Below are 11,558 nucleotides of genomic sequence, written 5' to 3'. Positions count from 1 at the left end.
CTGCTTTGGTGTGTGGGTCCTTTAAAATTACTGTTATTGTCATGTTCCTATCCTTCCCACATAATTTACATACTGGAAGCAAATACTGGAAGCAAATACTGGAATTATTTTGGTGTGTTTTAAAGTTTTATTAGATACATCTTGTTTGTATTGCTTCTCCTTGGGTGAAGACATGGAATCCAAGTAGACAGAACTCAGAAATATTGATCATGTTTAATAAATTTATAGTATTTGTAAATACAAATCCAAATAGAAAAGTGTCTAAAAATTAAAATGTTTCAGCGTCCAATGTCGCAGTATCTCCAACAGTCAAGAAGCGTGTATGAGGATGTTGCATTAAAATTTAGATATTTCTTCTGTTTATTGATGTAACATTGCAATTTACAGTACTGATAATTCTCAGAAAACTTAATCTCTTATTGCTGGATGGAGGGTTTCTGGTTGGTTTTTTTGCTTTGTTTTTTTTTCCATTAAAATTCAATGCCTTTATTTTCATTACTGCTGACTGAAGGGCCAACTGTAAATTTGGAATATGATGGAGGGATTGAGCTGCTAGCCCTGGTACATACAGACTGGGTAATCAAGGTTTATGTTAAATTTGCATCTAAATTGTTATTTATCCTGTATGTGTAACATGTATATCCCCATTGCAAAGGCAGGAGTCTTAGTGTTTGTAGTTAAGGAGGTGTTTGCTCTCTGTTTCGACCTCGTGAAGCACGTAGTGGTGCGCATAATGTGACATGATGATATGAGACTGTATGCAGTAATGTGTGTAGATTTTGAACTTCACATTCTAGGATTACTTTTGCTTGCTTGACAATTTCACCTTTGTTAAGGTTGCGGGGGAGGAAACCTATGAAATGCTGTTCTTTCCTTATGCTTTTGAATTAAAGTAATTGTTTAGTTTCTCTTTGTGTGTAGGCTAAAATAAGACTCTGAAAAAAACAGTAGCAACATCCTAAGCGTGAGCTTATTGAGCGTGGTGTCCTATTCAAGGCATCAAGTTTGCAGGAGGTCTAAGGCTAGTTGACTTGTGTACACTGATGAAGTGTTTCTATTCCAGCTCTGTCTCTGAAGATCTGGGTTGCAGACGCGGAGAGTTTAGCAGAAAGCATTATGGATCTGTGGAGCTTGTAAGTTTATATAGCCTGTCCTTCGATTTTAGCATCTTGTAATGTAAAGCTCAAATCCTTTTCATTTCCGGGTAAAAAATTTGATCTAGTTTGGAAAATGTGCTTTCTAAGCTGGACTCAGAAGTTACAGGGTAATAGAGAGAGACATCAGAATAGATACATTAGACCTGTGCTAGGAAATCTTTTTACTACCTTCTTTATGAGTATTTTATCATAACAAGACAGGAAGTGTTATATAAATACCGTGTTTACTCCCAGATGGAAATTGAGCCTTTTTTCCTCTTATAAGCTGAAGATTGCAAAATATTTGGGCAGTATTTGATTAAGTACTTGCAATTATATGAGTTAAAAGCTGTGTGCGTGCTCATGTGTGTACATACATATGTGTGTATGTGATTGTATGTGTACATGCCTCAGAGTAATGAGAGAGGGTTTAAAATTAAAAGAACTAGTCAGAACAAAGATATTGAAAGCTGTTCCCTAAAATATGTCAGTTATTCTGCATTTTCTTTGAATTCAAAGATTAAGTTGGCACTTTGTTTTTCTCATATGTAGATTTCTTCTCCGCTGTGAAAATAGCAGTATGTCAGCAGTTAAAATAACATCGCTCGTAAAGGCCATAATGAAATTATGTAATCTTACTATAGGAAAACAGAAGTGGGGAGCGGTGAAGAAACTGAACGCCAGCTCTCTTACTGTGGGAAGAAATCACTAATTTTCTACTAGCTATAGTTGTAATTTAAAATTCTTGGATAGTATATTTATTAATATGTATGTAAATCTGGTGTAAATTGGTTGCTTAGTTGCTGGAAGTTGCATTGCAAGAACCAGGTTATCTATATGAAAGCCTAAATCAGGTTGCTAGGACCAGTTGTCTGTATAATTTCTCTTACAGTTTATATAAGGCACGAGGATGTGTTGGAGTTTTTGCCATGTTATTTTATTCCTGTCGCAGCCTCAGATAGCTTCAAAGCAGGGAGCAAAGAGAACTTCAAAATGTTGTGATAACACTTCCACCAAGTAAAGGGAGAAAGTATTATCCTAGAGTAACATGGATTGCTAGAGGGAAGCAATTGTGTTATTGTTGTTCAGATCCCGTTTTGATATTATATTTGTTTGATATTATATACATTTGATATTATATGTGACAACTTCATTTTTTACAGTTTTGAGAGGAGTAACATGCAATATCATTGGCAGCATTCTCCTCCTCTTCTCTTGTAGGGATCCTAAGCAGTGTTGCTGAACACATCAGAATTGTCATGTTATCATGTTTTACTGACTTCTCAAGAGCTTTTTTAATGACAGTTTCAGTGTTCTGGGAATCCCTGGATTCCCTTGTAAAAAGACCAGGCAGTCTTTCTAGAGTATTTATGAAACTGTTGAAGTCTTCAGCTGAAAACAAGCTGTATTTTCTGATATTGATGCTGGAAGCAGACCAGGACATCTCCTGTACCTTATGATGATGTACCTATCTGATGTTCAGTATCATCGCTGAGTATTATGTTTGGAGATTCTATTATGTTTGGAGATTCTTGCTGCTCTCTGTCTTCTGAAAACATCAATAAATAAAATGCAGTAAAAGACTGCTAGTCCCAGTAATACTGCCAACACATAGAGATTTAGGCATAGCAAGGCTGAGAGGACAAGAATCATCATGTCTGTAAGACCTATTGTTTTGAAAGGAGCAAGCTTCAAGATTAGTTTCTGGAGAGCAGACAAGTCCCTCTGTAGGCCTTCTGTGTGTTGGTGCAGCCAAAATCTGAGACAGCAGTGTTTCTGATTAGTACTGGGATCTACCAAAAGAGTAAACAGCTTTCCCGCTCATGCCTCCTTAGAGTTATAATTGGGTCATTCCAAATCTGTAGTCAAAGTAGTAATAGCTGTGCTGACCCGTTCTCTGTGGGTAGTCATATGATGCCTGGGAGAAGAAGAAACCATAGTAAGCTTTGATTGCTGATCATATGGCTATTTGTGGAACTAGAACCTCTGTATTATACTCTCTTATAGCTTATATCTAGTGATGCTGATGGAGCTATTCAAAGAGCTGGACGGTTCCGTGTGGAAAACGGCTCCTCTGGTGAGGTAAGTAGTTAAAGATACTCATAGAAAGCTGAAAAAATAATTCAGCTTCAGTTATTCTTCACCACTGAAAGATGTGTTTGCAGTCAATTACTAAGGAAGAGGACTTGAAAAATGCTAAACAACATGAGAGTGTAAGAATCTAAGAGGAGGGAGATGGTGGGTTTTTTTCCCCCCAAAGTCTAGCTTAGCTCTTCTTTCAATTTTTTAAGGGAAAAGCTGGTATTTTGTTTAGTTTGGGTAACATTTTGCTCATGTGATCATGTTAGAAGAAAAATACCTATCTTATCCTCTGAATAACACTTTGAATTTTATATTGGTGTCCTGGTGAAACTGTTATGCTCAAGCTGACCTTTATGCTTTTAAGTTTATTCCTCAGTGTGAAGAGGTTATAGCTTCATTTTTTCCCCCTTAGTTGTCTTCTGGCAGCTATGCTTATATAAATAAGAGATAAAGAAGCTGAGTGGAGCCTCAAGATTCCTGTGCTGTTAAACTTGAGATGTGTCCCTACAACCACTCCAGTGACACTTAGGTTTCTACTTAATCTTCATTTTTTATCTTCCTTAGCAAAACTCTTTCAGTTGTAAATATCATCTTAATATTGAAAGAAAGAAGACCTCATATTCTTGAAATATATATAAGGTCTTGGTAAGCTTGTATTGAACTAATATTAACAGTAAACTACATCTGATCATCTGCTTGCATCAGCACTGGGTGCAGAGTTTATAGCAATCTTAACTATTCTGCATTGACTCTCCATGGCATCATGTTCTGTACACTGACTTTAGTTCAGAAAGCTGATTAGCTCGTATCACAGAAAGATTCTCCGAGTGGGTGATGAATGGCTACGTGGTGAATGGATAAGGAAAATGGCTGTTTCTCTGCATATGTTAATCCTTAGTGGAAAAAGGACATGAGGGATGCTTGGGAATTTACCTTAATCAGTCTGTCCAGAAACAACACTGAAGAGTTTCCAGAGCATGCTGTGGTCTAGTGAGGAGTCCTTGAGGATTATTTTGGGAAGAACTGACAAAATGAAGCCTGGAGGCAGAATTCTGTTTGTTAATTTATTATTTTTAAGTTTTAAAAACACTGGTCTTCAAATTCCACATTGAAGTATCTTCTTTTCAGTGGAATACTAAGCTGTTACCTGTAATGGTGGTTTATTAGGAAAAGACTGTAGTTACTTAGAAAGAGAAAAAGAAAAAAAAGGAGAGGGAGAAATTTGAATTTCAGCTGCACAACAACTGACTTCAGCCTAATTCTTTGCTTTTTAAAAAACAATATACAGCTAAAACTCTCTGGTGAACCAGCCACTCTTGATTGGCTTTTGCCTGTATTATATTCTCTTTTTTTATCACTTGGCATTTGATCTAATGGTCTCCCAATTCTATTTCAGAATACAGACTACACTCCGGGTACGTGGCACAGAACAGATGTGCATTTAGAAAACCCAGAGTATCATACAAGATGGTATTTCAAGTATTTTTTAGGGAAAGGTAATTATCTTTTTGCGAATGGATTGACATTTTGGTCAATGAAAACGCAATGTAGCTTTGAGTTGCTATTATTTAAATATGGAAAAAAGTATGGTATTAATTTAGTATTAATACATTTTACATCCTGTACTGAAAACAAGTTCTTGTTTCATGTGTTTTTCACCTGAAGACAGAGGATGGGTTTCTGTAAGCGGCGGAAACCCTGCTACAAAAAAGGGATGTTTTGAAACCCTTCTTGGCCTTGAAGGCTGTACCTACCTCTTGTTTGGTTTTTTTTCCACACATCTCTGTATATAAATACATAGTTATTTATGTAGATAAGTACATATTTTTAGATATGAATGCATATACTTACACATTTATACACATATCTCTCTGTGTGCATGCATGTGTGTCTCTGTGTGGGTGCACGTGACCGGGTGTGTGTGTCTTCTTTATGGTTGATAATGCTTCTTGTTTTTCCCTAACAGTTCATCAGAATTATATAGGTACAGATGCAGAGAAGAACCCTTTCTTTCTGTCTGTTGTACTGTCTGACCAAAATAATCAGCGTGTTCCTCAGTACCATTCAATACTTTGGAGAAAAACAGTAAGAAACAAATATTTAACTGCTGTTCTGACTTTTTGTTTGTTTGCTTGTTTGTTTTGGATATGCTTATCATACACTTTTTTGCTTTCTTCAGAATTTCAATATTTAACACATATTTTTCATTTTATACAAAAAGAACATATAATTCTATCGTAGTAGATAGAACTAAACTAGCTTTGTAGATAAAATTATACTAAACTTTCTGACAGGAATCTGTGATGCTATATATTTTTTAATTGTTCTTACCGGCAACACTGTGTTATTTTTAGAAATGTTGCCTAAGTTTTTCTTGGTTATGTCCTGTGATCAATTTAGGCAATAACTTTCTACTCTTTTTAGGATTTTCTTATACAAAGTTAAGAAAATAGGCAGGTGTGATACTGGTTTCACTAATATTGTTTAATGATTTTTTTTTCAGTTAATGTTCCATAAGAGCCTTTTATCTAGGCACTTGATTTAAAACTCTCCTGTATGTATGCATGCTTCACTTTTTTTTCTTTTTTTTTTCTTTTTTTTTTAAAGAAATAGTTTGTCTGCTAGTTTCAGCAGCCCTCATACCACATGCCAAGGTAATCAAAACTAAGTAAAAAATAATTTTGCACCATCCATGTATTTTCACATCCAGTTTTTCTTCTTCTTTCTTCCCCCTCTCCAACCTAGCAGTAAATATGACTAAGTAAAACTAGCACGGTTTTGTTCTTTGTTTTTTTACTTAATTGTTTTTATTACTATTTCTATCTGAATATACAGAAAAAGTCAGTGTGTCCTGTAATATCTCCTAGCTTTTTTTCTTATAGGGTACTCAGAAAATATGTCTCCCTTATAGTCCCACAAAGACATTATCAGTGAAATCTATATTAAGGTATGTATTTACAAATAAGTTATCAGTTAAGATATTTGTCTGTACATCTTTTCCTGTAATTCAGAACTTGCGTTGCACATGGTTTTCACGATAGATTTATAAAAACAGTAAAAACAGTTTTACAAATCTTAATCATTCAAGGCAGCAAAAAATGGTTTTAAAGCCTGTTCTAGAATAGATAAAGTGACAACTTAAAATGGAGAAAAAATCTTAGCTCTTTTTTTTCAGGAGAGGGACTATTTTCAAGTTAATTGGAAAACAGGTGCTAAGTAGAACTGCAGTGGTTGAGAAAGGTCTGTTTATTGTCTATCTAATTTAAAAAAATATTTCTAAGGAACAGCAGATTTTGACTGGAGAAGTGGTTATTGTGTGACCGTAGCAGGAGAAGGCTAACAGGGCAGAAACCAAGAATTATTTCTTCAGTTGATTGTCTCCATGTAAGTCTCACTATAGGTGTGTTATACACACTGTCAGTGAAGCCAAGAAAATTCCTTCCCCAAGCCAGAGCCTGTATGGGCATGCTTATACTCTGTCCTGCCTCTTTTGTGGCAGAAGAGAATATAAAGCCCAACGCCATTTCTATTTCTTTCAATATTATAATCAGGTGAAATGTCAGAGCACTTGTTTGCAAAGTGTTCATTCAAATTTAGTCCGCAATTTTTACCATCTAATCATGTGGTGTGTTTTCTCAAATACCTCACTGACAATGTCTTAAAATGCATCTTCTGTAAGGGTTTTACCTCCTCTAGAAACCCATATAAAGTACCTTCACTTACTGAGCAGGTAGTGTGTACCAGATAAATGAGCAGTCTGCAGATCTTCAAAACTTTTGATCTCTATAGAGTATCAGCAAATGTCTCTTGCTTGGTTGAAGCTGGTCCACTGGATAACGCTGCCGGTGCTGATGTGAGAGGAGAATTCTGGGAACAGGGTGTGTGTTGTGATGTGAAGTCAGTATCACCAGGTCTGGATTTTTGTACAACTGCACAAGATTTCTGAGAGGCCTCAGACAACTGAATTTGCCAGAGAGAGTAGCAGGCCATAGAGCCTCACTTCTTAATTCTGATTTCCAGGGTAGTGGCTCTGGTTTTGAGTGTCAAGATGGTGAGTTGAAAAGACTTCCTATCTCTTTCATCTTCTTCATTGAGATGAGCTAAGTCCCCTCTTGCAACTCCTACAGCACTGTCTTGAATAGTGTTCCTAGTTGTCAGTACTGCATGCTATACCTACATAAACACCTGGTCTTCCATGTCTGCCCACCAATCACTGAAATATCTCTTCCTAACATCCCTTTCTAACCTAGCCTCTCCCTCCACTCTTACCCGTGTATACGTTTTTGGTCGGGCATCCCAGAGTGGAGCAGCTTTGTCTTCTGTTAGCTAGGGTCATAACTCTCTTGCTCAAACACCCTCATGTATTTCATGCTATGATGCTCCAGTATTTTACAGAGGGAAATGCAGGCTTGTTTCAGACCTTGTTCCCCACTTCGCCCAGGGTCTGTGCCACCTGCGATCAGCTGTGTAAATGTCATCTCATTTTGCCCACTTGGGCTTGGACTAAAATCTCTTCCCTGACTATTCTTTTGCGTTTATGGTCCTTGAGCCTTCCCTCAGGCCTGATTGATACTCCTTTGATGTTTCACCCTGTTCACAGCCGGTGTGACAGTACCATCTAGGTACTGTCTCAAAGAATTTTGGTTTCATTAATAAACCCATTTTTCTAATTAATTGGAACATTTTAATCTCTTTCAAAAGGAACTAAAGCAAATCCTTGTCTGCATTGTCATTTAGCATAAGCAATGATGGAAGGGTGCATCAGATTTGAACTCCCTGTTAGTTCACTGTGCCCCAGACATACTGCATTCAGCACTCCATGACATGCTGCTAAGTTCTATAACCTAATGCTGGGGGAAAAAATGGGCAAAAATATAGTAAATGCAGAAAAATTAGTTAGGAAAAAAAGCTACAAATTAGGTATTTCTGTTTATTGAGGCAGTTGATCTTGCTTCTTATTTAAATGCATTTTTCTGTTCTGTTTGTGGATCTTTGGCATGTGAATTTGATGCTGAACTGCTTGTTCTTCATTTGATTTGCCCTTAATTATTTCAGGAGAGAGAGAAGAAAACCTTACAAAATAGAATAGCTTATTGAGTCAGTCTAAAATACTCACAATGATTATGTATAAAGCCAAAGCGAAGGGTGACTGAATAAAGCTCTGTGCTTTATAAGTAAATAAAGTAAATTTAAACTTGATCTCCATGCAGGGTCTTACTAATTTCTGTTTTTAAAATCCAAAAGAACTTTAGGAAGTCTTGGAGATTAGTATTGTGGAAGAGAAATGGCTATTCCACAAAACATTCCATGTAAAAGAGGCTCTTCGAACAATTCCTTTTGTAACCGGTTCTAACTGCAACCAGTTAGTGGTTTAATGTTGAAATGTGTACTTGCCCTTCTATAAAGCAGCATTTCATTTGCATTTCAGTGCTATGAGTCTTGACAAATTTGAGAAGAGCCCAAGGGAAATTTTTCAACCTGAGATACAAAAGGTAGGAGGTGACTTCTTTTTTTGTTTGTTTGGTTTTCTTTATTATTTTCTGGAAAAATAAGTCATTAAGTAGAAATGCTACTAGTTTGTTTCTTTCAGTAGCAGCGTAGTAAAGATGAATAGGGTTACATGATACTGCAAAGTAAACGGTCTTTATCAGTTGAACTGGCCACTTCAAAACAAAACTTAAATATACAAGGATGTTATAGTTTTATTTGTGTTATGTTTAATACCAGTGTGCTAAAGATACTGTTTTGTTTACAGGATTTATTGGTTCTTGAAGAGCAAGAGGTAAATGTAAACTTACCACTCCTAGTTCACAGACCTGTTCAACGAATACAGCTTTGTATTTGAAATATTTGCAGTGACATACTTGTGACAACTTAGAAATCAATTACTTATTGCAGTAAAAAAAAGGAGTATTTCTTTGCAACATATGAGATCAAAAATAATTTTTAAGCACCAACTTAATATATCGTATTAATAGATATGTATATTATAAACATAGTATATTATAAAATTAATAATCTATGATCAAAGGTAAATTATAAGGTATTCGCTACCTGAGCATGTAATGGAGTTGATATGAAATACATATTCCCGTGTGTAGGATGTATACAGAGGTACATATATAAAAGTCCTCAGAGAAAACTTTGTTTTAGGGGTTTTGTTAGATTGTTTTATCATATGATATTTGTGGTTTTTTCTCAGGGATCTGTGAATTTTAAATTTGGAGTCCTTTATGCTAAGGATGGGCAGCTTACAGATGATGAAATGTTCAGCAATGGTGGGTTTTTTGCCTTTTTCTTAATTGTTTTATTCATCTGAATAAAAAGGCTCTGTGAACAGTAGTGTTGTTAGGTTTCATGTTCATGTTGGATGAAAAACTGTAGTGTAAAGTCTTTTATTTCTATAAAAGGTTGCTGTAGGAAACCTACTATTACAACTTAGATACTGAATTTTCTTTTCTAGAAATAGACTATGCAACATAAGATTTAGAAAAAGGAAGCAGCTGAAGGAGGTGACTCATGTTACCTGCAAAAAGTCACTGTTGTTTCTAGTTCTTTCACTCTTACGTTTTTGCAGCATGATCACTTTCTTCTCTGCACTTGAACAGTGTCTTGGAGTTAGCAAAAGAGGTTGCTGTCAAATGTCACATGGTGATGCCTATTCTGCAAGGCTGGGATGCTGTTTCTGTAAAGGTAGAAAGCTTGGATGACATGAGGAAGAACTAATGCATCTGAAACTTTGGTCCTCGTGTCCTGGGAGCAAGACCTGTTCCTGTATTTTGTTTATTTTTTTATAAGTGTTCTATTAGTACACGTGCTTTTCTGTTGTAACATTTCTCTCTTCCACATGTAGAAACTGGAAGTGAAAGCTTTCGCAGATTTTTGCATCTCTTGGGTGACACAATTACTTTGAAAGGCTGGACAGGCTACAGAGGAGGACTGGACACCAAAAGTAAGAACTCATCTGAAGCAAAAAAAGGGGGGGCAGCTGCAATATAAATGTTTTTGCTTATTGCATGCACATGGTATATATTGCCTGCACATATATGGTATATATTGTAGAAGTAATACAATCCCAAAGCAGACTTTCTCATGTGCGTGCTAAATGCTCTGCTTCACCAGGAAAAAGTCAGGTTAGCTTAAATCACTGGTATGCAACATAGTTGAAGAAAAGTATTTGTGTGACCTGTATTTTCAAGGAGAACAGTTTCATTTTATATTGGAATGGAGTGAAGAACAACCTGACATGTTACTTGCTTCATGATAGTAGGGCATCATGGCTTGCAGAACCGTGTGCGATTTCAGGAGGCAAGGTGAAGGACGTCATAGGTTTTAAGGGTGTGAATATGCAGATTAGGTTGCAACTCAGGTTTGGACCCAAGTAAAACATGCAGTGTGGACATTTTCTAAAAAGGATGACTAAAGAAGGTTTGGTAGAAGGACCTAAAATATCTTTTGATCTTTAGAAAGCTGAAAGGACATACTGCTGCTGAGAATGTTGTCTTCCCTTGCAGATGATACAACAGGAACCTGTTCCATCTATACAGTTTTTCAAGGGCATGAAATTATGTTCCATGTTTCAACCATGCTACCATATTCTAGAGATAACAAGCAGCAGGTACATGGTTCTCTTTTTTTTTTTTTTTTCTTTTTTTTTTTGTGGGGGTTGGGTTTGGGAGTTGTGGGGGAGTTCTGGGGGTTTTTTCTCTATTAATATTGTAGAAATCTAAGTCTTAAGACTTTTGCTATATTTTTTGTCTCAATATTATACCTAATGCTGAAAATTTAATGATGTTTTTTAGAAGACAATGCATCATATTCATCTCTATTATGGTACAAAAGACACTTGCAAAGAAGGTCAAAATTGATTGTCTGAGAAGTGATTGAGTATTGTGTTATTCAGATGACTAGTGGAGCTTCACTGCTGCAACTGTAATTCCCTCAAAGAATTTAGGAAGATTGGGAATTAGACTTGTGTGTGAATTATCAGAATACTCACATATGCAACACACAGCTCGTGCTCAGGTAGCGATTCATGTAGCTTGAAAGAAATTCCTCATGTGAGCATGTTAATGGCAAGCTTTGTGCATTTACTCTAAAGCACTGCCATTGCCCTCTCGTAGATTGACTAGGTGGGTTCTTGGGTACTTGTTCAAATGTGCTGCCATCTATTGCTTGAACCTTTCTATGTATTATAAGATGAAAACATTACTTTATGAGCACATGCATTTACCTATACATCACACATCCATAATGATCTACCTAAAATTACTTGCAAATTACTTGTGTTACTGTTTTCTTATGTATGCATTATTATTATTTATTATTATTATTATTATT

General features: G+C 36.1%; 1 protein-coding gene across 1 annotated transcript; it reads left to right on the top strand.

The window, feature by feature from the left end:
- Positions 1-288: 288 nt before the first annotated feature.
- LOC104620100 (GTPase-activating Rap/Ran-GAP domain-like protein 3) lies at positions 289-10,836 on the top strand (the record flags this gene model as incomplete). Its single annotated transcript, XM_010286210.1, has 10 exons — positions 289-320; positions 1,064-1,133; positions 3,144-3,218; positions 4,615-4,714; positions 5,185-5,303; positions 6,101-6,165; positions 8,647-8,710; positions 8,974-9,000; positions 9,421-9,496; positions 10,733-10,836. Coding segments are annotated over exons 1-10 (732 nt in total), but the record flags the coding sequence as incomplete, so codon positions are not given.
- Between the last annotated feature and the right edge of the window lie 722 nt (positions 10,837-11,558).

The sequence above is a fragment of the Phaethon lepturus genome, unplaced genomic scaffold, assembly GCF_000687285.1.
Source record: "Phaethon lepturus isolate BGI_N335 unplaced genomic scaffold, ASM68728v1 scaffold55394, whole genome shotgun sequence".
NCBI lineage: Eukaryota > Metazoa > Chordata > Aves > Phaethontiformes > Phaethontidae > Phaethon > Phaethon lepturus.
Note: the sequence above shows the minus strand (reverse complement) of the source record. Positions and strands in the feature narration are given on the sequence as shown.